Source organism: Ovis aries, chromosome 19 (assembly GCF_016772045.2).
Source record: "Ovis aries strain OAR_USU_Benz2616 breed Rambouillet chromosome 19, ARS-UI_Ramb_v3.0, whole genome shotgun sequence".
In the NCBI taxonomy this organism is placed as follows: Eukaryota; Metazoa; Chordata; class Mammalia; order Artiodactyla; family Bovidae; genus Ovis; species Ovis aries.
The window spans coordinates 30,572,773-30,597,323 of record NC_056072.1 but is presented as its reverse complement, the minus strand read 5'-3'; the positions used below and the strand labels follow the sequence as shown (position 1 = coordinate 30,597,323).

Below are 24,551 nucleotides of genomic sequence, written 5' to 3'. Positions count from 1 at the left end.
TTATGTCCTCGTGCCAACAATTAAAATGCTTAAAGAGCCCAAATGAATTACTACCCAGAAACGGTGGTCAAAGTTCCAAAATGTGATCAATGAAATTGCTCATCGACTCACAAATTAATCTTCAGCCAGTAAAATTACACATTTTCGAGGTTATGAGCACACCTGCACTGTTAAGCATTTATTGCACTTGTTTTAGCAATCTTCAGAAGTAGATAAATATTTATAAAAGCAAGCCTTCTATTTTTACTCACACACAATTTTCTTCTTGCGGCAAAACCTGGTTAATTCTTTCACAGCTCAAAAGCATCCTGCAGGCAGGGTCTGTCTCCTAGACGGGTCTGCATCTCTGATCACCAGCCTGATGTCCCACAAGTTGTAGCTGTTTCACTAACATTCGCTGAGTTGCATTTAATTAATTCAAATCCTTCTGAGGCTGAATTTATGATGGGGACAATTTCCAATTCTCACTCATACCATTCATAAAAAAATTTGCAAAGCAAATTAATAGACCAAATAAGGAGCTATTTAGGTTCCTAAGTAGAATATTTTTCCAGAACTTCAGAAGCAGTATCTGTACCCGATTCATGCCTTCATGATAAACTACAATGTCACCCAAGAACACGACCAGCTCAGATTTAGCTCAGGACGTGTATCTGCAAAGAGTGTCATGTCTCGCTTATTTACTCTCATTTTGCTGAAATTAGTCCAAATCAATGATGTTTGACTACATTTTGTGATCTCTGTCGAGTAACCACTTATAACCTCCTCTTAACTTTCCATTTTCTTTTGTTTGTATCATCAGCCTGTGAAGCTGGAGAGCGCTGCCAAACCTAAAGCAGGGAAGTGTGAGATTTGCTTAAAATATGAGTCACAGTATATTTGGGGATTTGGGTTTCTCTCTTTTTTTTCCTCAAGCTATCAGCAGATCAAATCCTTCTTCCCTGTCAAGCCTTCCTCTGTGCGGAAGATGTGAAATTCACTAAAATAGGTCTAGGTAGGAAGGGTGATGAGATCAGAGAGGGGCACCGTTAGGGTCTGCTGCAGGACTCCCCTTTCATGTCAGAGCCACTCCGGCTGAGACGCCCCAGCAAGGACATGGCTCGGCAAGACATATTTAAATGTGAAGGTTATTCCTTCCATGAATCACCAAGTCTACATACGTATTTTTACAGCAAGGTAACATGCCACGTGGCCTTGGTTAGTAAAAATGTTTCCTGTTTGTGGAAGGCCAGGCAATCGAATAAAACTACGTGAATCTGCATGACCCTACCAGGCAGCTGAGGAGACACAGACTATTGTGCACAGGTGTGTACACACACACACACAGGCCAACCGCTACCCCCTGAATCAACTCTTAAAATTGGTCTAAATTCTTTGCTTGTCAATTCTTCCACTGAAGGGGCAGGAAAGGACTCAAAACACCGTCTTTAGCTAATTCAGCATCCAACATGGCCCCCTTGCCCCGCGCTTTTCCTACAGACTGAAGTGCTCAGCAGAATGTGTTAGGCTGGTTTTGATACTGTCCTTCGCCAAGAAAAACAAAGCTCCCTGTGTCATACTCTTCTGGTGGCTAAAAACCTTGTAACAGGCAAGAAGGGGAAAACGCCCTCCAAAGGAAATCCCCTGAAACTTGACTTCATATACTTAGCCCTAAAGGAACTTCATTCACCTTGCCCTTTGCTTATCTAAACAGGCCTTATATAATTAAAAAAGTAAATAGAAAATAAGCCTGGTCTAAAAAAATACAACTCAACACTGAAGAGCAGTTCATTAGACCGTTCTTTGTGTCCTGTTTAAAATGATCCCCAACCAAAACACTACTACATGTAAAATTTTGCGGCCACCCCCCAACAATAATATATTGTTATTTTCCCAATGCATCCGAGGTCTGATAAATTCCAGAGGAGTCATAGTATTTTTAAGGCTGTGAGAGCTCTGAGGGGGAGGCAGAAAGAATGGACAGTCATTTGAATCACTGAGTGACAGGCTGGGCTAGCTCCCTGTATACATTAATAAATTAGAATTTTAATTGTGTCTCTGTCTGCAGGAGATGCCCCAGTACTTTAATATGTACCAACAATTGGCTATGTTCTGGAATCTGCAATGTGGCCTCCACTGCTGACCTCTGAAACACAATTCCCAGTCTGACTACGGAAACTGTTCAGTTTGATCCTTTCAACTTATTTGAATCCTGACAAATAAGCTCACAGCTGAAAGGTCAACACAGTCATATTTCATCCTCCAGAGCTGTTCTTAAGACATCGGCACAACAAAGCACTGCTTATAGCACCTGACATGGGACCTCAGTGGCACTGGACCTCATTAAAAATGTCCCCGGCATTCATACTCATGAAAAGGCATATGGGTTGGTGGTGGTTCTCCAAACCACTGCTTTTAGAAGTGTTAGGAATCAATGCACACTGTGATTCAACTGTGCCAAGAAAGTGCCTCTACACCAGGCTGAATCTGCCCTAGACAGTGACAATTTACAGGCAGATGTACGAGGACTAGAACGTGTGGTCCAAGGCCAGTTTGATCTTTGTAGGATAATTTAGGGACTGGTACACTGGTTCTCCCTGATCTGAAAAAAGTCAACCCAAGCTAGATTCTGGGTTGACCTTGTGGTCATCTTAATCAGCATCAAGTTATACCCACCAGCTCCCACTTATAAATTCTTTTCTAGAATGTTCAGTGTGGGAAACTCAATATTGCTTTCCAGTTAGGGGGCTGCCCACTCTTAGCTCTGAGTAAAAGTGCCTTCCCTGTCCTGCATGTGAGCACAGATACTCCGAGTTTAGTTTCTCTGAAATGTCTATGACCATTTTCTGCTTCAAGTCAAAGACTGAAAGTAGATTATTTGTGAACTCACTCCTTCCACTCTGCTAACTCCTGCCCTTAAAGCTTCTGAAATGAGAAGCTGCTAGTCTTTACATACAGACTGCTTGCTGATTTTTATTAATAATTTAGAAATATCTGAGAAACATCCACTGAAGAATAGAGGATGTATTACACTCGTTATTAGGTGTATTGAAAATACTCTATCTTCCTCAAGCCAAATAAGTTCTTGACAATATTAACATTTTAGACTGACTAGTTTTCTCTTGTGGGGGGCTGTCCTGTACATTGCAGGAGGTTTAGCAGTATTCTCAGCCTCTCCCTACTAGATGCCAGCAGCACCCATTCCCCCCAAGATGTGATAGCCGAAAATGTCTCTAGACACTGCCCACTGTCCTTTGAGGGGTAAAACCACTCCGGGTGAAAACCACTGCACTGAAATAACGTGTGTGCGTGTCCCAATTCTAGACAGATCACGCGAGAATGAGTGACGTATGTGAGTACTAGGAACTTTTCCCCATTGGTAAGCCACACAGCCTAACAAGCCACCCATGCCAACAACTCCTCAGCCATCGATTAAATTGTCTCATTAGATTTTCTTACTCCCAACAACAAAACTGTTGGTTGAACAGACATTTTTCTTCCCAAAGTGTCATGTACTACTGTTAAACAAACAAAAAGAAAATGCACTTTTCCTTTGCAGAAGATTTCCTTACATGATTTGCAATTCTCAACATAATCCACTTCTGAATGGTTTACCAGCTATCCCAAAGTGTATAACATCAACTTAAAAAAAAAAAAAAAAAAAAAAAGACTTGTTACTTACCTGAAGGGCTGGCTGTTTGTCATTCCTCTTGGGAGACTTTAACCCACTAACTTGCTGCTGCTGTTGCTGCTGGAGAAGAAGCTGTCTTGCCACTTGAAGTGCCTGGAAGGAAAAATAAAAGGAAAACATTCATGTTATTACACAGGTTCAGGGTCTCCTTCACAAAAAAGGATTCCAGGAAGGACACATGAGGATGAGATCTTGACTTTTCCATTTCCGGGCAAATAAAACAGCAAATCAAACTTCCCATCAGTCTAAGTTGGAAAACTTGCCAGAATTTGGATACATTCTCTTGGAGGTTGCCAATTTCATCCGCAATTCCTCGGGCATAGCAATCCATCTGCGCAGACACTGGATGAATACCATAAATCTGACATGCAATGTAGAGTATTAATGCTTAGGACGTGGAGGAAAGAGGGCAGAGAGAGGCCACAAAGGAGCAGGGCAAAGTCAGGAATTTCAGATACTAATGGGCTCTTTTCAAAGGTACCTTCATCCTTCTCCAATTCTTCTTGAGGGAGCTGGGGAACTCGAGTTGAAAGCAACACTTTCACCTCATCTGAGTCCAAATAAAAAGGAGAAGCTAAGTAAGTGGTGGACCACCCTGCAGATAAAGATATTTGTGAAGGAATATCAAAATGAAGTGATCTTGATGGACTATGTAAGAAAATAACTTAGTCTGACCTCTCAGTCAGCTCAAAAGGTACCTTATACACCCGTGAGCAAAACTGTGCTGAAAACAAATGGGTCTTTTGAGTGTATACCATGGGCTAGTTTTTACTTAAAGGTAGAAACTGGGGAGGTGCTAGCAATTGGAGTTAATGCCAGGGGGAAAAAAGGAGATTCCTCCAAAGGGCAGAATACATGACTGAGCAATCTTTCCTCAAGTTCAAATAAAGGGACTTCTCTGGTGATCCAGTGATTAAGACTCCATGCTTCCACTGCAAGGGGCGTGGGCTGGATCCCTGCACAAGAAACTAAGATCCCACATGCTGTGTAGCCAAAAACTGAAAAAAAAAAAAAAAAAAAAAAAGATACTATTAAAAAAAAAGCTCAAATAAAAAAATAAAAATACATCACCAATAAACCTTTGTGAGGTCATTCACTGACAAAGGATTTATTAGGAATAACATCTAGCTCCACCTTTCCAAAGAGGACATTAGGGCTGGCAACAGAAACCAGAAGTTTGCAGACCTTTCGCTAGAAAATCACAGGGCAAGGTAGGCTATCCGAATCAATTCAGCTGAGAACCAAGAAGGCGCACTCGGACAAGATGTCGAGAAGGTCCGTTAAATGATGCGCTTGGAGTTTAGAGACAGGACAAGATTCACTGGGGATCATATCAATAATCGTTTCTACACGACAATTATTTGTGCCTGGAAGATTCAAACAAAAATGTGGTCCACGTATCAAAAAGATCTGACACTATAATCTTAGAAAGTGTGAAAAATGGGCTTATGATGGTAGTATATTTTTCAAAGAGGAACAGATGTCATTTACATAAAAAAACAGTGTTTACAGTCCCAAGAAAAGTTAGAGAGACACAGGGTGCAGTGGGGGAAGGCAAGATGGCGTCGGAGTTCCCATGCAGTCAACTCAGGGGAAGGGCAATGCAAGTGGTCAGGGGTATATGCTCACGAAAAGATTACTAAAAATGTTTAATCAGCAAGAGGACTACTTCTCCTCAAAGGACAATCTCACTACACTGAGCTTATGACTGTAGTGTGGTCACAAAAAAATATTTTTGAGATGCTATGGAAGGTTGTACAGTGCCTTTGTGTCTAAGAGGTGCAAAGGGAGGCAATGAAATGGAAGCACAGATAAATCAGCGGGCGACAAAGAAAAGATCCTGGGAAAGATGGACCCCTCCTGTCCCAGCTCCCTACTGCACCCACCCTTACTGTCCCTTCAGCAGCCTTCCGACTAGTGAACTCACCACGACCAGCCCTTCGGATGGAGTGGACGTGCTACTGCGTCTGGGAAGGGAGAGACATGTTCGAGAAAGACTGCCTGCAAGAGCCTCGGGAAGAGAGGCTGTCTGAGAGGGGCATCTGGAAGCCAAGACGCCTGGGAGAGTTGCCTGAGACTCCAGCCTGCTGTCTCTGAGGAGGATTCACCATCACTGGACTCCGGGTTTCCTTGTCTCCTTGGAGACGCTCAGTACATGCGTAGGTGTACAAGTGGGCAGAGTGAAGATTTCATTTATATCATATAAGAAAAATAGTCCCCACTGCAAGGTGCCTGCAGGAGCAAGAACCCCTCCTCCTACTATATATGTCCCCTTAGTTATTTCACATGAAGGTTTTACTGCTTTTTAATGTATGAAAGGGAAGTGTTATATATTTTAATTGCTACCGTCAGAGTTCCCAGGGTAGTAGACTGGTAAGCAAAGAAGGGTCTGGCTAGTAGTTGGAAAGGCAGACAGAAGGTGTGGAGATGAATGTGAAGAGAATGTGCAGAGAAAGATATGGTGGGGAAGAGGAGAAAGGTACGGTCCATCTAAGACCAAAAGGGATCAAGCCAAGAAAATCAGAGTAATGGCAACTCCAGAGCCACAAACAATTGTTAAAATAATTTTCCATGTTTCATCAAATACTTGGACAGCAGGAATTTGATTTTCAAATACTCAATTCTCAGGGAATCTATACAATAAGCTTCTCATTTAAGCAAAAGGCATACTATTAAGTGTTCTTAAAAAAAGTTCATACACATAAAGAAACTATTCTGATATGAGCATGTTCTCATAAATGCACTTCAACAAGAGAAAGCATAGGACTCAAAGTTAAATTTTCAATAAATGTTTACCGAGCTGGCTCTATACATCTCAAAATTAGCTACTGGAATCCTTGCAATTTTCCTGCTGGGAAGAAGGGAAAAGTCATTTATGTGTAGAACATAGTTTTCAGACCCAACATGGGATATATCGAATTACATAGTCACGTAAAGAGCGCCAGCCTTTTCACAGCATTTCAGACAAAAGCCCCAGCAAAGAAGAGAATTAAAGATAGAAGCGCAAGAACAGAAAAGACTGAGGATCTTGTACGAACATGAAAGAAATTGTAGTCAAACTACTGAAGAGAGAACAAATGATGAAAAAGTGTAATGCATGCATTCATGCTAAGTCACTGCAGTCGTGTCTGACTTTGTGACCCTACGGGCTTCAGCCCACCAGACTCCTCTGTCCATGGGATTCTCCTGGCAACAATACTGGAGTGGGTTGCTGTGTCCTCCTCCAGGGGATCTTCCCAACCCAGAATGAACTCGCGTTTCTTATGTCTCCTGTACTGGCAGGTGGGTTCCTTACCACTGACACCATTGGGAAGATCCCCTGGAGAAGGAAATGGCAATCCACTGCAGTATTCTTGCCTGTAAGATCCCATGGAGACTGAGGGGCCACAGTCCATGGGGTTCCCAAAAGAGTCAGACATGACTCTGCAACTCAACAGCCGTTTTCATCCTCAAAATGAACACAAACAGGTAAAAGAGCTTCAAATATTGGGATGGAGAGACAATGCTACTGCAAGGAATTATTTATCTTGATACGAACTGTTATGAATTATCCCATAATAATTCCCTGGCCTCCTCATCAGTATGAGAACAAAGGTGGGGCAAAGCACTAATACTCCACACCCTTCAAAAAAGTCAACTGAGGTCTCAGCCGGAATGTGAAAGCCTAATTTATTAGAATTTATAAAGTGCAATGAAATCAATCATTAAAGGGCATTTGCTTTTCAGATTGCCATGATATTTAAATCACTGTAATCTGGATTTTAAATCGCCAAAAAGAAGAAGAATAAATCCTTTGTGTATGAGACTATGTATTTGACATAATCATCATTATCATAGAGATCCCCAGTATCTACCGTGTGTAGAGAGTCTAAGATGCCTATGTCATAGCCACTGTCGGAAAAAAATGGGAACGACAGGTCGAATCCCATTTGGGAACTGCATCGGAGACCTGGATGCAATCTGTTCCCCACACATGCTGACGTGATAGTGAATTTTACCTGTTCCATGCACCAAAATCATGAAAAGGAGATTCATGTCTTTCATCTCAGATTCTACTGCCTGAACCTCAGAGATGTGTCCCAACACAGCTAAGAAATGAGGATGGATTTTTTTACATTTTTATAATAGCATCTCAATCGTGACTGAAGAAAGGTCTCTTAAGACATATTGTTTCAAGATACAAGTAGATTCTTTGGCTTCCAAATAAAGATACACACAGCCACTGTGTGCGTGTGAGAGAGAGAGAGAATATGAATAAATAAGAACTTGTAAAACACTGGGATCAACTGTGACTCAAGTTGCAGACCAACTGTTAGTGTAAGTAATTTAAAAGGTCCCATACAATCTCTGTTGCTGCTGCTGCTGCTGCTAAGTTGCTTCAGTCGTGTCCGACTCTGTGTGACCCCAGAGATGGCAGCCCACCAGGCTGCCCCGTCCCTGGGATTCTCCAGGCAAGAACACTGGAGTGGGTTGCCATTTCCTTCTCCAATCATACAATCTCTGGAGACCTTTTTCTCTTGGTGGCAGTTTCCTGGGCTGGGTTAAGTCAACACTTCCTTTAGAACAGATGTGACAATTGCCTGGCCTTGGATAATGTGGTGCTGTACTTGATGGCCAGGCTTGTGGGTTACAGTAAAGATACAGGTTGAAGATGTCAGCATGGAGGCAACTGATAAAGCCAGCCACTTACAGCCCAGCTGCACACAATTCTATTTATCGCTCTTCAAAAGCTAAAATCAATCCCCCTGAGAGCTAACAGGAGCAGAAGAAATACCCTGCCTCCCTCTCTTCCTTGGCTGCCATCGAGGCCTCAGTCTGTTGGAATCACCTTGTGGTAAGCACGCCAGGGACCACAGCCTACGCTGGGCACAGAGAGTCAGGCAGACTGGTGCTGGGTTGGGAGTTTGGTAGCATGCTAGTTAGTTTCATCCTAACTGGGGACCTGGACAGTTTTGATACATTTTTCATTCTTTTGGTTCCAGATGACTTCATTCTCATCACTGCCTCCCATTCCTAGTAAATAAGTGCCATCTGTTATTTACAAATTACATTTTACATAAGCATGTTTGCCACTTTTGAGCTACTTATATCTCGAGTTCATAGCAGGTGCTTATATTTGGGGGTGAGGCATCCTATGAGGTACACTATGTTTAGGATGTTGATCAAGGTAGCCAACATTCAAAAAACATGTTTACCATATTTTAAGAAACACCAATATGTTTACCTAAAATATGGTTTGAGTAAAGATGCGCCTATACATAAAAGCAAGCCAGTAGAAGAAAATAATTTTTTTTTAACATAACACACTTGATCATGAGACTTGAGATGAGTACTGACACACGGAAGTCTTAAAAAAATACAAAGCATTGTGGCATTTTAGGTCAGTTCAGTTCAGTCGCTCAGTTGTGTCCGACTGTTTGTGACCCCATGAATTGCAGCACGGCAATCCTCCCTGTCCATCACCAACTCCTGGAGTTCACTCAGACTCATGTCCATCGAGTCGGTGATGCCATCCAGCCATGTCATCCTCTGTCGTCCCCTTCTCCTCCTGCCCCCAATCCCTCCCAGCATCAGAGTCTTTTCCAATGAGTCAACTCTTCGCATGAGGTGGCCAAAGTACTGGAGTTTCAGCTTTAGCATCAGTCCTTCCAAAGAAATCCCAGGGCTGATGTCCTTCAGAATGGACTGGTTGGACCTCCTTGCAGTCCAAGGGACTCTCAAGAGTCTTCTCCAACACCACAGTTCAAAAGCATCAATTCTTCGGCGCTCAGCCTCCTTCACAGTCCAACTCTCACATCCATACATGACCACAGGAAAAACCATAGCCTTGACTAGACGGACCGTTGTTGGCAAAGTAAATGTCTCTGCTTTTGAATATGCTATCTAGGTTGGCCATAACTTTCCTTCCAAGGAGTAAGTGTCTTTTAATTTCATGGCTGCATTTTAGGTCATGGGTCAGTAAATTTTAGTCCAGGGACCAAATCCAATCCATTACCTGTTTTTGTTCAGCCCATGAGATAAAAATGGTTTTTACTTATTTAAACAGTTGAGAGAATAACAACAAAAAACTTTTTTTGACATGAAAATAACATGGAATGTAAGTTTCAGTGTCCATAAATAAAGTTTTATTGGAACACAGTCACATTCATCAGCTTCTGTATTACCTATGGCTGCTTTTAGGCCACAAAAGAGAGTTACATACTTGTGACAGAGACTATTAATGCCTACAGTATTTCCTGCCTGGCCCTTTACAGGATAAGTTTGCCAACTTGTCATTGGCTGCTATCTGTAATCTGAGATTCTCAGAAGATTCTATGGGACACAATTTTATATAAACAGAGCTTTCAATCAGTTGGCCAGAATAATTTTAGAATTGAGCTAAGATGCAAGGATGTTACTAATTAGCTATTCTTAAAAGCTCAAACACATTTTTTTTAATTTTCTGAGGAAGAACTGGGACAGGAAAACAGAATATATCCACGTGCTCCTCTATCTGAAATCGTTTCAAACTACTTGCAAACGCTGAACACGTGTTTCTTCTTCCCACAGGTCATTTGTAGCTGTTCAGAGTGGATCTCATTCTAGTACGAGGCTCTCGGCACTCAGCACTCAGCATAAAGACAGCACATGCCCTATTGGCCAGTGGAGGGCTGGTGACTTCCTGTATGCCTGAGAAGCTGTCCCATTTCCAGCTTCAAAGGCTGCTCTGAGTCAGCCACCCTTCCTCTAGTTTCTTTTCCTAGATTCTCCCCACCCCTCAAGATCAAACTTGTTTCTCAGACGATTCCACAGGCTAATCAACAGGTATTGCGCAGACTGGGTAGGAAGAAAATCCAGCAATAAAAAGTCATATGGGAAGTTTAGTAGGAAAGAAGTCATGTTCTCTCCTCTATTTTTCAACTTCAGTAGACAACTCAAGACCTCGAGAGAGGTTTTTCACCTAATCTGCTATCTTGGTTCAACTCCAGCAACTAATGACCATATTAACAGGAATACTCATCACGGAACCCAGTTTGAAGATCGCTTTGCAGTATTACCCAGAAACGAGTGTGCAGGGAAACTCCATCACCCCCTTGCTCTGGACATGGTAAGCATCCAGTGCATGATGAAAAGCAGGTCTGTGGGTTACTTTAAGAAAAGAAATGACAGTGGCGGACAGAACTAAAAGCATTTGCACAGAGCCAACAACATTCCAAGGCAGTGAGTCTCCAACAAAAATGCAAAAAAAAAAAAAATATATATATATATATATATATGTATGTATGTATGTATGTATTTATAGTCAAGAAACAATAGTTAGAACCTTACATGGAACAACTGACTGGTTCAAAATTGGGAAAGGAGTATGACAAGGCTGTATATGGTCACCTGTGTATTTGACTTACATGAAGAACACATTATGTGAAATGCCAGGCTGGATGAATCACAAGTTGCAATCCAGACTGCCAGGAGAAATAGCTACAACCTCACACATGAAGATGAGACCACTATAATGGCAGAAAGTGAAGAAGAACTAAAGAGCCTCTTGATGAAGGTGAAAAGGGAGAGTGAAAAGGCTGGCTTAAAACTCACCATTCAGAAAACTAAGATCATGGCCTCCAGTCCCATCACTTCATGGCTATTAGAAGGGGAGAAAGTGAAAGCTGTGACAGATTTTATTTTCTTGGATTCCAATCACTGTGCATGGTGACTGTAGCCATGAAATTAAAAGACGCTTGCTCCTTGGAAGGAAAGTTTTGACAAACCTAGACAGCATATTAAAAAGCAAAGACATCACTTTGCCAACAAAGGTCCGAACAGTCACAGATATAGGTTTTCCAATAATCATGTATGGATGTGAGAGTTGGACCATAAAGAAGGCTGAAAGGCAAAGAATTGATGCTTTCAAACTGTGGTGCTGAAGAACACCCTTGAGAATCCCTTGAACTTCACGGAGATTAAACGAGTCAATCCTAAAGGAAACCAACCCTGAATATTCATTGGAAGGACTGATGCTGAAGTTAAAGCTCCAATACTTTGGCTGTCTGATGCAGAGTCCTCACATTGGAAAAGATCCTGATGATGAAGGCAGAGGAGAAAAGGATGGCAGAAGACGAGATGGTTAGATAGCATCACTGACTCAATGGACATGAATTTGAGCAAACTACCGGAGATAGTGAAGAACAGGGAAGCCTGGCATGTTGCAGTCCATGGGGTCACAAAAGTCGAGAAAACAATATGTACAGAATTTACAAATGGAGCAACTTGGTTATCACAAGAAAATGGAAAAGTGAGCTAATCTCACAGAGGGAATCCAGCCATTAAGAATATGAAAATATGAGGTGTCCAAGGAAAATTTCGATTCTAATGACTGTATAAATACTAGATACACAAAGAAAGATAGCTCCACAGCAGACTCTCAAGTCATATTACTGGTGACACGGGGGCTTCCCTTGTAGCTCAGTCGGTAAAGAATCTGCCTGCAGTGCAGGGGACCCGGGTTCAATGCCTGGGTTGGGAAGATCCCCTGGAGAAGGAAATGGCAATCCACTCCAGTATCCTTGCTTGGAAAATCTCCTGGACAGAGAAGCCTGTGGGCTGCAGTCCATGGGGTCGCAAAGAGTCAGGCACGACTGAGCGACCAACACTTTAGTAAATAACAATCAAAAACACACTCAATTAGAACTTTAATACACAGAAAGTCACAACAACCAGTGAAAAATCATTTAAGAACCTTTTCACCAGTCACTATTTGGTCTAATCTGTGATGTACAAATAAAGACGTAGACTCTGTGCATTAGTTCCTGGTAGTTGATTCACTTGACTCCACCCCACTAAAAGCAGGTGGGGCCGACAAGCAATGCCTTACACTATCTGGGGTACTGGATTTGGATCGATGACCTAGAAGAGAAAAGTTCTATGTAGCATCATCCACTCTCAGAGCTCTGACAGCTCCATAAAGCATCCTATACCATGAAGGTGTTCTAGAACAGCGAATATTTACAGAGGGCATGGCTTTTTCTCCAAACGCGCCACAGCCTCTGCAAGTGAGTTTATGAGACAATAGCTGGACAGACATGGTAAAAAACTGGAGCAGAGACCATCCCACTCCTACAACTCTCCAAAACTACATGTTCAAGTTAAGACCAAAAGGGACAGGAAACGGAAAAGTCAAAGTTCCCTATCGTCATCACTGTCCTAATTGCAAAGACAGAGCCATGAGCAGTGTCGCCCCACCTGTGGGCGTGGGGAAAGATGAAGCCACCATGCAGCGTCCCCTCCACCACTGGGGCCACTGCAGTTTATTTACTGTCTTACACCAGCTCGAACCTCTAGATCTACTTCCAAGGCCAGTTTCCCCAAATCCTTACTGATATGATTTTATATCCTTGTTATTTAAATATTTATTTTTACTTATTTGGCTGCATAGAGTCTTAGTTGTGGCACCTGGGATCTAGTTCCCTGATCAGGGATCAAACCCAGCTCCCCTGTATCGGGAGCGCAGAGTCTTAGCCACTGGACCACCAGGGAATTCCCTGATTTTAAATTCTTTAAGTGATACATAAGATGGTGATCACTGTTATGACATTTAATAGTCATATATCCTTTGCTTTACTTTAAAATCTAACAAATAATGCAAAGACATGAGTATAGGTAGGTTGGGAGTGTGTCTGTGTTTGTATGGAAATGCAGGCAATCTATTAGAGTGCATTTTCTGAGAAGAAAAGATGACAAATGTCTTTTCCTTTTCCTTTTTTAAAAACTTCTCAGAAAAGCTGGGAAAGAGAACAGAGTTCTGCAGCTGTGCTTTTGTACCATGCCATGACTCACCAGCATTCACGCTATAGGGTTCAAACACCATCTCATGCAGCCACTACAAGAGACACACACAGAAATACCACAAGGCTGCAGACAGAAGGAGGCATTCTGCTATAAGCCCCACCCCCAAAGGCAACTTAGGAAGCAGAAAAAGGGTCAGCAAATGCTATATTCACTTGCGGTTATGAATAACCTTTTTTATTTTAAGGTGTGTATAAGATGTTTCCTGCCAAAGAAGGCCAAAGTTAGGAATTTTCATAGGACAAAAAGAAAAAGGACATCTATGATCCTCTTGCAAAAGCAGCTGAAATAAGTTTAATGACCACAAATAGTCAGAAAGTCTGTTTGAAGTCTTATATAAGAGGGGAGAAAAAGCCCCACCATCATACTCTTACTCCATATACCTATTAACACAGGGCCCTATAACCACCTTGCTGAGGCCCTGGTTGGCTGCTCCTGGCTGGAGTCAGTGCCAGACGCTGAATCACCACCACCGAGTCTCCGGCACCTGAGTTGTGTTTGGAAGGATTCCATTCAAGCACCGCCCAAGCCTGAGCCTGTCTAGCTTATGAGAGTTGACAAGACCACAGCCTGGGGTGCTGTGACTGGAGGCAGCATGAGCATTGCAATGAAGTCAAACAGAAGTCAAGTTTATTAGAGACTGTCTAAAATGTTAGGCTGGATGCTGCAGCAAATCCATTTCCCCTTGTTAAGGAAGGACCAGACTGCATCCGAAAATGAGTCTATACACTGGCCTGGTCCTTTTCCATGGTTCCAAAGCAGAAATGGGGTGTGTGTGTGTGTGGGGGGTCAAATGCAAGAATAAAGGAATCAAAGGGATCTATGAACTCACTGTAATAACCTGCTGTTTTCTGCAATTGCTTTTTATGAGGGTGCAGCCCGGTGACTCTCATTACGAATAATCCGGATTCTTATCTTTTCATACCTTGGAGTGAGACTTGCTAATTGTAAAAGCTGCAGAAAAACCAGGCTGGAATCATGCTCAAATAAAGGAGAATTTCCTATGATTTTACTAGTAACACTGGACTTATTTTCGGCCCAAGCAAATGATGCTATATCCCCTTTTCTTCTTGTGACGTAAACCACACGTACTTCTGATGCCCTAAAAGGAAATTAAACCCTTAGAATGATTCACCTTCGCTAATTACCTTTCTTTCCTTAATTGAATTTTGGTCAAAGAAACAAGAGGGAGAACCAAGTTCAGTCAAGATAAAAGACAAAAGAATAAAACAGAAATGGGAAGAGGGGAAAGACCAAAATAGGACTAATAATCTAAAATTTGGAACTCATTGGGATTTGCCTGGTGGTCCAGTGGCTAAGATGCCGTGCTGCAAGTGCAAGGGCCTAAGTGTGATCCCTGGTGGAAGAACTAGATCCCACACGCTGCAACTAAAGAGCCCATGTGTCACAACTAAGACCTGGTACAGCCAGAAGAATACTTCGGAAAAAAAAAAGTTTGGAACTACTCACTCTTGGCCAAAGTTAGCCTAGATAGAAAAGTCCAAGCATTTTCTAATAATTTACACTTTCAAAGCAGTGATTTCAAACAGCAAAGATCACACCTGCATAAGAACTTAAAGAAATGAGGAACACCTAGAAACAGGGGGGGCAAGGGGAGACTAATCACTCCCCATGTCTAAAATTACTAAAATAAAAATGATGTACTGAACTGCTTACTATGTGCCAGGCACTATGCCAGTTAGTTGCTTTACACTTTAAAAAAAAAATTTTTTTTTTTTTGGTTCCCAAGCATTTCGAAGGCAAGCACGGGAAACGTTTATAATTATCGATGTAAAATGGAAAAGCTAAGATGATGAGGTTTTGTGACTTGCCCAAGGTCACGAGTCTAGTGAGTGGTTAGGAGAGAAATACAAAAACAAACAAACATTGTCTTCTGAGAACTTGATACTCACATTCTACCAAGGTCAATGATTAGACCAAATATGGCCAAGGGTAATCCTGGCATATGGACACGCTGTCCTCTGGAGTCAAAAAGGCACGGATGAATGTGCACCCCACTGCCTTGGGATGAAAGAAGCCTTCCACAGTATCGCATGTCCTGACGTATTTGCCTGTTTTCCCCACACTGAAGACTTGTTGTTTTTTTTTTTTCCTCCCAACCAGATCCTCCTGTTCCTAGGACTCCTGGAGTCACAGTCACTTCTGTAATCCACTTGTGTCCTCTGCCCGCATTTACCTGGCATCCAAGTATCTTCTCCATTTAAACTCTACCCTTCCCAGACAAATACTCCAAGATCTGATCTATAAATAGAACTGTAAAAGGTTGAATTCCAAGAAGCAGAGTAGGACGGTGGTTGCCAGGGGCTGGAAGGAGGGAAGACGGCAAGGTACTCGTCAAAGGCCAAGAAGGTTCAGCTGTGTGAGATGAATAAGCTCTGCGAATGTAACCTACGGCACCATGACTATACTCAGTAATACTGTACTACGTGCCTGGAGTTTTCCAAGAGGGTACATCTTAAACCCTCTCACTATATACACAAAAGGGTAATTATACAGAGGTGATGGACAAGGTATTTAATTTCAGTGTGGTGATCTTTTCGCAATGCACAGCTATACGAAAACAAGCTGTACACCTTAATGCACATACCATTTCTTTATGTCAAAGTTAACTCGATAAAGTTGTTTGAAAAGTAAAATAAATCTTAAAAAAATTAATACATTCTACCTTTTCCTAAAATCGCATCCAATTCCTTCAGGTAGTGGAATCCTTCCCTTGGGAGCCCAGGGAGCAGCGGTGCCTATGAGTGCCACTAGCATCCTGGGTCTCTGCTGCTGGGAGGGCCATCCCCAAGCAGGCAGACAGGAAGATCTCCAAAACGCCCTCACAATTATCGACCCAGGTTCACCCATCTCTGGGGACACTGATGCTGTCACCATCATCCTCTGCCTTTGATCCTTTCTTCAAGCCCCAATAGGGACATGTCCCTTGTTCCATGGTTCAGCTGAGCCAAGGTCGGACTTTTGCAGAAAGAGCTTTTCGTACGGCAAACAAAGGTGACACCGAGCTGAGAGAGGATAGATTTCTTTTCAGTTTGACTGAAGTCCAGCCGCAGTTTATGCAGTCCGACACCTGTGTCTCTGCTCCCCCTTTGTTTAAGTTCGACCCACCTTTCTCCACCTTCCAGGCAGGGCGAATCGAGTAGGATTTCTGGCCCTTGTGCTCACAATCCACTGTAGATTCTCACATTCTACTACAGCTCCTTGTTACTTGTCGAAGTGGCGGTGGGGGTGTTAAGTGATTGAGAACTTCTAGGATCTACTCTTAGCAACTTCCAAATACACAATATAATATTATTAACTTCAGTCACCATGCTGTATGTGACATCCTCAAAACTTATCTTTATAGCTTTTGACAAACCACCCAGTTCCCTAATCCTCAAACTCTGGCAATCACCTACCTGTTCTTTGTTTTTATGAGTTTGATCATGTTAAATTCCACATACAAGTAAGATTATAAGTATCTGTCTTTCTCTGACTTATTCTATTTAGCAGGACATTCTAAAGACCCATCCATGTTGCTAAAAATGACAGGATTTCCTTTTTATGGGTGAATATTATTCCCTGTGTGTGTGTATGTATGTATATCACATTTTCTTTATTCATTCATCTATCGAAGGACATTTAGGTTTTCTTTTCCCGTATCTTGACTACTGTCCATAATGTTGCAATGAACGTGGGGCTGTAGATATTTTTTCCAGGTAATGATTTCATTTCCTTTGGGTACATACCCAGAACTGGAACTGCTGGATTTATGACAGCCCTATTTTTAATTTTTTCAGGAACTTCCACACTGTTTCCCACAGTGGTTGCACCACTTTACATTCCCCCTAGCAGTGCAGAAGAGTTCACTGTTCTTCATATCCTCACAAACGCTCTGTTATTTCTTGTCTTCTTGATAAGAGTCATTCTAACGGGTGTTAAGTGACATCTTACTGTGGCTTTGATCTGCATTTCCAATTAAATGTATCCTAAAAACTTGTGATTCCTGGCTGGTGGGGATAGGGAAGATACTTATATAAGTTGCCATTTTGTGAGTGTACCTTGGTTGACAACTACTGAACAGTACTGGTACACGATCTCATTTAATTTTCACAGTCCTTTAAAGCAGTATTATACCCAGTTAACATATATGGAAACATAGGAGCAGAGAGGTTAAATTCTAAAGATTATGTGAGATAAACACAACCCTTAGCACAGCACCTATACATGACAATTACTTATTTAATGGAAACTAGTGCTACAGTCAGAGAAGGTGATGGCACCCCACTCTAGTACTCTTGCCTGGAAAATCCCATGGATGGAGGAGCCTGGTAGGCTGCAGTCCATGGAGTTGCTGAGGGTCGGACATGACTGAGCAACTTCACTTTCACTTTCATGCATTGGAGAAGGAAATGGCAACCCACTCCAGTGTTCTTGCCTGGAGAATCCCAGGGACGGCAGAGCCTGGTGGGCTGCCGTCTATGGGGTTGCACAGAGTTGGACATGACTGAAGCAACTTAGCAGCAGCAGCAGCAGTGCTACAATACACTGCCCCATAAATGAGAAAAGATATTTTGTAGGAAACAGAGATTCCTCTTCCCTAGTGATCTCAATCCACTGGCTTAGTCCCTTTAGAGAGACACTAAGAAAACCAGAGTATTCTCTAATGAGCCCAGAGGAATCTCGGTATCCGGCTTGGCTATAAATTGTTTTATGTAGACAGAAAGCTTATCAAGTGTGCCCAAGGTCACACAGTCTAGCTTAGAATACCTGCCTTTATACTTCAAGAACGACATAACTCGAAAAGGCCACTAATGTACACATCCATGGACTCAGAATTCCTGCATTCACATGGGAGCTGCATTCACATGCTAGACAGGACAGATCATTACAGAAAAATTTAGAAATCTCTAAAAGAATACAGTGAGTTAATCTAAGCAACGCTCAAAGGAACTTTGTAGTGACCTTTTGGAAGATCTGATAACCCTGGTCAAGGAATTAGAAATATTTTCTTAAAAGGGAGGTTAAAACAAAACTGTGTTCATCAGATGGACAATAGTGCTCACAGACTTGTGCTCATAGGATAACAGTGATCTTTCCAACTTCTGGTCACTGCAGCATAAGGTGGAACTCGAGTCTCCAGGCATGAAGAAATGGGGATTCCCTGGGAATTTGGGGGAATTACTGACCTTGGGAGAGGCATAGCACTTCCAAAGAAAGGCAGGTTTACTTTACAAAACATTAATGGACTTCTACAGAAGCAGCACATGGCTGTGAAGTGTCCATCAGTGGTTCTGCCTGATTTCAATCCCAGCTCCACCGCTTGCAACCTGTGTGATCCTAGACAAGTTATCTAATCTCTCGGTGCCTCAGTTTCTTCAACTGTTAAAATGAGAAGAAATAACAGTCCCTATGTCATAATTAATACATGCAACGTGCACAGCCTAGGAGCTGATGTCAAATAACTGCTTCAGTTTTTAAGTTGGAGAAAGATAAATATCATATGACATCACTCATATGTGGAATTTTATAAAGTGATACCAATGAATTTACTTATAAAATAGAAATAGACTCACAGACATAGAAAACAAACTTATGATTAGCAAAGTGGGAGGGACGGATAAATTAGGAGTTTGGGATTAACATATACACAGTTTTATATATATAAGAAAACAAACAAGGACCTACCATAGGGCACAGGGAACTATATTAAATATCTTGTAATAACCTATAGTAGAAAAGAACTTGAAAAAGGATGTACATGTGCGGGCGTGCTAAGTGGTGTCAGTCATGTCCGACTCTCTGTGACCCCATGGACTGTAGCCCACCAGGCTGCTCTGTCCATGGGATTCTCCAGGCAAGAATACTGGAGTGGGTTGCCATGCCCTCCTCCAAGGAATATTTCTGACCCAGGGATCAAACTCACGTCTCTTACGCCTCCTGCATTAGCATGTTGGTTCTTTACCATTTGCACCACCTGGGAAGTCCAAAAAAGAAGACATACATATATACATATGTATGTGTATATAGAGAGATTTGGTACAGCACTGAATCACTGTGATATACACCTGAAACAATGCAACACTGTAAATCAACTAGACTTCAATTTTAGAAAAGCACTTAAAAATTATTACTCCTCTTAGAAGATACGAAAAATGCAAAGGTTAATTCAGAAAATAAAAAGTCAACTATAACAGCCTCATCTACACATGACACCCTGCCAACATTTGGGGGCATGCTTATGTAAATTACTTTTCTGAAGCAAAACTGGAACCATCATTTACACACTTTTGAAAATCATTTTTTCAAATTAAAAACATACTTTGAATGAAGATTTTTTCAAACTTAATTTCTATGTTCAGCTTCCAACAAACAAACAGTTCTGGGAACCAAACAACCTAAATTCTGCCCCTACCCTATTCTAGAAACCTTCCAGAAAAGGTCTGAACGTAGACTTAAAACTGCAGATGACATGTGACTAGTTTTTATTCTGTTAAGTAGTAACCATAGGAAGGAACCCAAGACACACGAGAATTCAAGAATCACACAGCAACACTGAGGGTTAACAGAACGTTTCAAATCTTTTGCCCCCAAGTCCACAACCACAGAGTAACTTCTCACTTTGCACAGCCAATGAGCAGTGTCTGTTTTTCTGCAAAGAACCAACTAACTTGATTTTTGTGGAAGTTAAATTGCCAACATCACGTTGAGTTAAAGCAAAACAAAACAAAAATCAAATTTTAGCCCAATCTGTATCCCCCCTAAAAAAAACTAAAAAACTCCTAACTTTGATGCTGAAGAGATTAAAAGTCAGCATGATTACTCTCCAGCAGTTCCTCCCTTCCATCTCCATCAACACCGTGCACTAGATTTATTTTCCAGTCCAGTTTCTTCATGGCAAAATACTTTCTCATGAGACTGCTTGTGGTCAGGGCTGAGTATGTCACAGGAAAAATGTTCCTCATGGCATCTAGATCATCCCCTTTTCAGGTCTTGCCTGACCATGAAATACAGACACACCCGGAAATTATAAACTATTTTAACAAGAGGACGTTTTCCCACCTCAAAAGAGGGATCATCTTCACAGCCTACCTATGTCCCAAGGGTGTTCCGAGTATTAATGAGTTAGCATTAGTCAGGCACTTTGATTTGTACAGACAAAAGGCCCTGTATAAATACAAAGTATGATGATCCAACTCAAGTAGCCTTTCGGAGAGTCACCCAAGGTGCCAAAGAGAGGCAGTGGAAAGGTTCGCGCTTCCACGGTTGGCCTCTCCAGCACGAAGCCACCTCCAGGCACACACATGCAGGGCGATCCTGATGGAAGCTACACTGTGTTTGAGGGTTGACTGCATTGTTCCCTTATATAGTCAATGGAGAGGGAATCCCTCTGTGTTCATATTTCCAATTCACATTCCAAGACAGTATAGGCAACAAAACAGATTTTCAGCTGTGGTTTATAAGGGCTTGATACGACCGGGCCAGGCGCTATGCCTAGGATCATCGTTTGTTCAGGGTGTGGACACAGGGGGCAGCCCCTGCACAAAATCATGCTGCAGTTATTACAAAACGTGCCCGTCTATGCATGTACATGTAGGTCAGTGCGTGCCTATATATAAAGAACGTCGCCAGGCACTGAGGCAAGCCCTGCCAGAAGATGAAAACAAAGAGAAAACTTTTTTCTTTTTTGGTTTGCTTGTTTAAAAAAAATCTACATTTCATGTAGACTCGAGACCTTCCCAAGGACTCTAGAGGACTTGATCTGAGACAACCAACAGCCCTGCAGGTCATCACAGTAAAGATGGAAAGATGTTTTGAGGGTATCTTCGAAACCTACAAGCAGACTCTTTGAAGGATACCACCTGCCTGACACGCTTTAAGAGAGAAGCAAAAGTTGGCCACTAATAAAATGTTGCTGCTCACTGGTTACAGAAACTCTGGTATATTTTCCTTTAACTGAGCTGTTTATGTCTCAATGGAAAGTCATAATATAGCCTTCAACAAAACTGTAAGAACTGCTGATTTACCCCAATGGCATCGTTATTTAAAACACACACATACACACAAACACACTCCATCTCTCTCACTCACACACATCATAAAAACAGAGCTACTGAGGCAGGCATAACTAAGGAAAGCATCTAGAAAAGCCAAACTACAGAAAACTAATCCTGGGAAATCCTGTGCCATAAAATCATCCACCGCAATAGATTAATTCTCAGTAACAGCTGGGCAGACTCTCAGAAGGCATGCAGGCTCCTGAGTCTTAAGGGTTAACTTGGTTGCCTTTAAAAAAAAGAAAATGACACATATAATTTCCTTTTATCATAAAACAATGCATTTATTCTTTTCTGTATGTCTGTTAAAGGGCACGGCTTTCTGAGTGGAAAACAAAACAGAACTTGGTCACATGTTTATTTGCTTCAGCTACTCCCTTCCCCTTCTGATAAATAATCAAACATGCCATCCAGAAAAAACAAAACCAGCGAGCTGGGAATTTTGATGGTCATCAAATAGACTGCGATACCAAGAAAAGCAGCCCACTGTTCCCACACTGGGTTTTCGGCCCCCACACCTACACTAACATCTGAGTAAATATCTCCAGTCACTCTTTCCATTTTCCCTGCAATTACTCCTACTGTTATACAAATTGTCCTTAAGGCAGTCTCAAACGTAATTTTTTTTTCCTCACAAAGTAGAACAACTTCTGAACATGAAAAAGTCAGCCTAGCAAGAGCCATACACATACACACACACATGCACTTACTTATTTTATATACTGAAATGTTTCTTCCTTGAGAGGTGGGGGGACAATGGCCGAGCCTACTTCTTTTTCTGTTCTAATAGATGGTTGATTTAGAGGTTAAAATTTAAGTATATTTAGTCTGGGGACTAACAAACAAGGTTTAGAGTAGTAACAATTCCCTTCAGATCAAAAGAGCTAATTTTCTACTTCCTGTCTATTCCCTGACCAGTACATAGTAAAAAAAAAAAAAAAAAAATTAGCACCTGGCTTACCAATTATACTGAAGTTGGGGGTCAGGGTTGGGGGAAGGGTGTGGGGAGAGGGGAGGGGAGCCCAAGGGATGTCCACAGCAGACAGGAAAAGGTGGAACCTTTGAAAAAAAAAAGACAAACCATGTGTTGAAAAAGTCATTCCAAGAGAAAGGACCCAGGAGCGACCACATGGCTCTTGGGCACAGAAAGCAGCAGCAGCCTGGATCCGAGGGCTCTCCCTGCCATCCTAATTATCCACAATGAGCATTCTGAAAAGACCCTTCCCACATCAAAGTTAACAACCATCTCAGAAAGTGAGGCGGGCTTTCTCTTTCCTTTCTGCAGTTCACTCCGTTTAAACAATAGTAATATGAATGAGATAATGACCGTGCTTGTTTCAGCAGTCTGACTTTTATTGGCATGAAATTGGTACAAATATTATCAAGACCGATGCACAGACGACGACGGGGTCACGATGCACGCATCGAGGACAATCCGGCAGACGCGGAATTGCCCAGGCACCATCCCCACACCCCCACCCTCGGCTCCTGGTGATAACAGGAAGGAAAAGAAGGCGACACCAAACGCCATCACAAATAAGCAGAGCAAGGTTCTAATCTCCGTTCAAGCCCCTAAACCGGTCCTGACAACCCGCGGCTGCTGACTTAGCTGAGACTACCCGAAGACGCATTTGAAAGCAAGACTGAATCACTAAGGAGTTAGAGAGAACCGGTCCTCTCAAGGCTCTAGAAAGAAAAACGGCTTTGATAGGGGTGGGGGGTGGGGTGGGAGGTGGGTAAAGAACAGTAAACAAGTTGGATCATCTAATTTTGCCCTTCAGAGAATGTTCGCGCAGGAGTGGATCCCTACTTTTTAAAGTTTCACCCAGCAAAATGTTCCGTTGTTGTTTTTTTTTTCTTTTTTCCTTTTCTTTTCCTCTGGACACTTACAGAGAAAATGAAGAGTTTGACCGAAAGAGCTCGCACTGTCTGCCTCTGGATTTCCGTCTTCTTGCTGTCGATGGTTCTGGCTGTTTCTGTGAAGCGGGGGTTGCCGAGTGGTAAAAAAGATGTTTGAATAAACAGGAAGTCCTGTGCGGCTGAAGTACACTCGAGGAGAAAACACACTGGAACATTGCCCTTTGTAGGCAACCTCAGGGACGCTTGCCTCCACAGTAGCTGCCCCGGCTCTCACTAAATGACAAAGAAACCGCAAGAATTCCTCAAGTAATTCTTCACTTTCAAAGTTGAAAGATCAGTTGGAGCTTGCAGGTAATTTTCAAAGTTGCATTTAGCACTTAAAGAAATCTATTCAGGCTACACTCTATCTAAATCACTCCAGGTCTGCAAGCATGGACAGAGCATCAGAATTGCGCCCTGGCTAGTCCAAGCCCTAGCCAAACACAGCTCACTCACCCAGACAAACACACAGCGACATGGGTTTTGGAAAACCTGCACATGAGATATTTTTGTGATGACATTAACATAGGCAGGATGCCTCAAAGTGGGGGGGGGGGAGAAAAAAGGAAGAAAGAAAATTCAGATTCTGCACACTTTAGAGGATTTTGTCACATGTATTTTTAAAGAACACATCGCCTGCATTCCAGGGACATGCCCTTGAGCTTGCTTTTGCTGCTTTTCCTTTTCTCTGCAATCAACCCAACTACCTGTTTATCTCCAGATGCCTGGTTTGTCTACATGAACACTCTGGAACCCTCCCCAAACTAATTATCAAAGTCCTGTCTTCCGTCACCCGAGTAACTTGACAGATATTGTGAAGAAAAGTAAACTGCTGAAGGCAGAGAAGTCAGCTTGAAAAATAGGATAAAGAGTTGAACAGCCATATTCAAAGAAAGAAAAAAAAAATAAAAAAAAGGGAAAGACAAGGGGGAGGGGGAAGAGGAAGAAAAAGGATCCCTTCTAAAAATGCACTGCTGTTGTGGCAATGTTGCTCTGCCATGGAAGCAACTGATTCGTTACTGAGCTTGGAATGCTGGACTGTCTGTCATCCAGGTGCTAATACTCGGCGAAAATAACTCACTGGGAACTGTCAGTGGGATGTTTAC

General features: G+C 42.2%; 1 protein-coding gene across 40 annotated transcripts in view; it reads right to left on the bottom strand.

Moving 5' to 3' along the window:
• Positions 1-24,551, bottom strand: part of FOXP1 (forkhead box P1) — a 624,022-nt gene that overhangs the window by 149,981 nt on the left and 449,490 nt on the right. For 37 of the 40 annotated variants that reach the window (XR_006057033.2, XM_060402200.1, XM_060402196.1 and 34 more), the window contains one exon: positions 3,662-3,763. Coding sequence is in view for 34 of the 40 variants with exons in the window: in XM_060402200.1 (XP_060258183.1) it covers positions 3,662-3,763 (102 nt within the window). In the remaining 6 variants the exon portion in view is untranslated. Of the gene's footprint in view, positions 1-3,661; positions 3,764-23,436; positions 23,525-24,551 lie in introns of those variants that run through there. The other 3 variants (XM_027958171.3, XM_060402220.1, XM_060402219.1) reach the window with 1 other exon arrangement.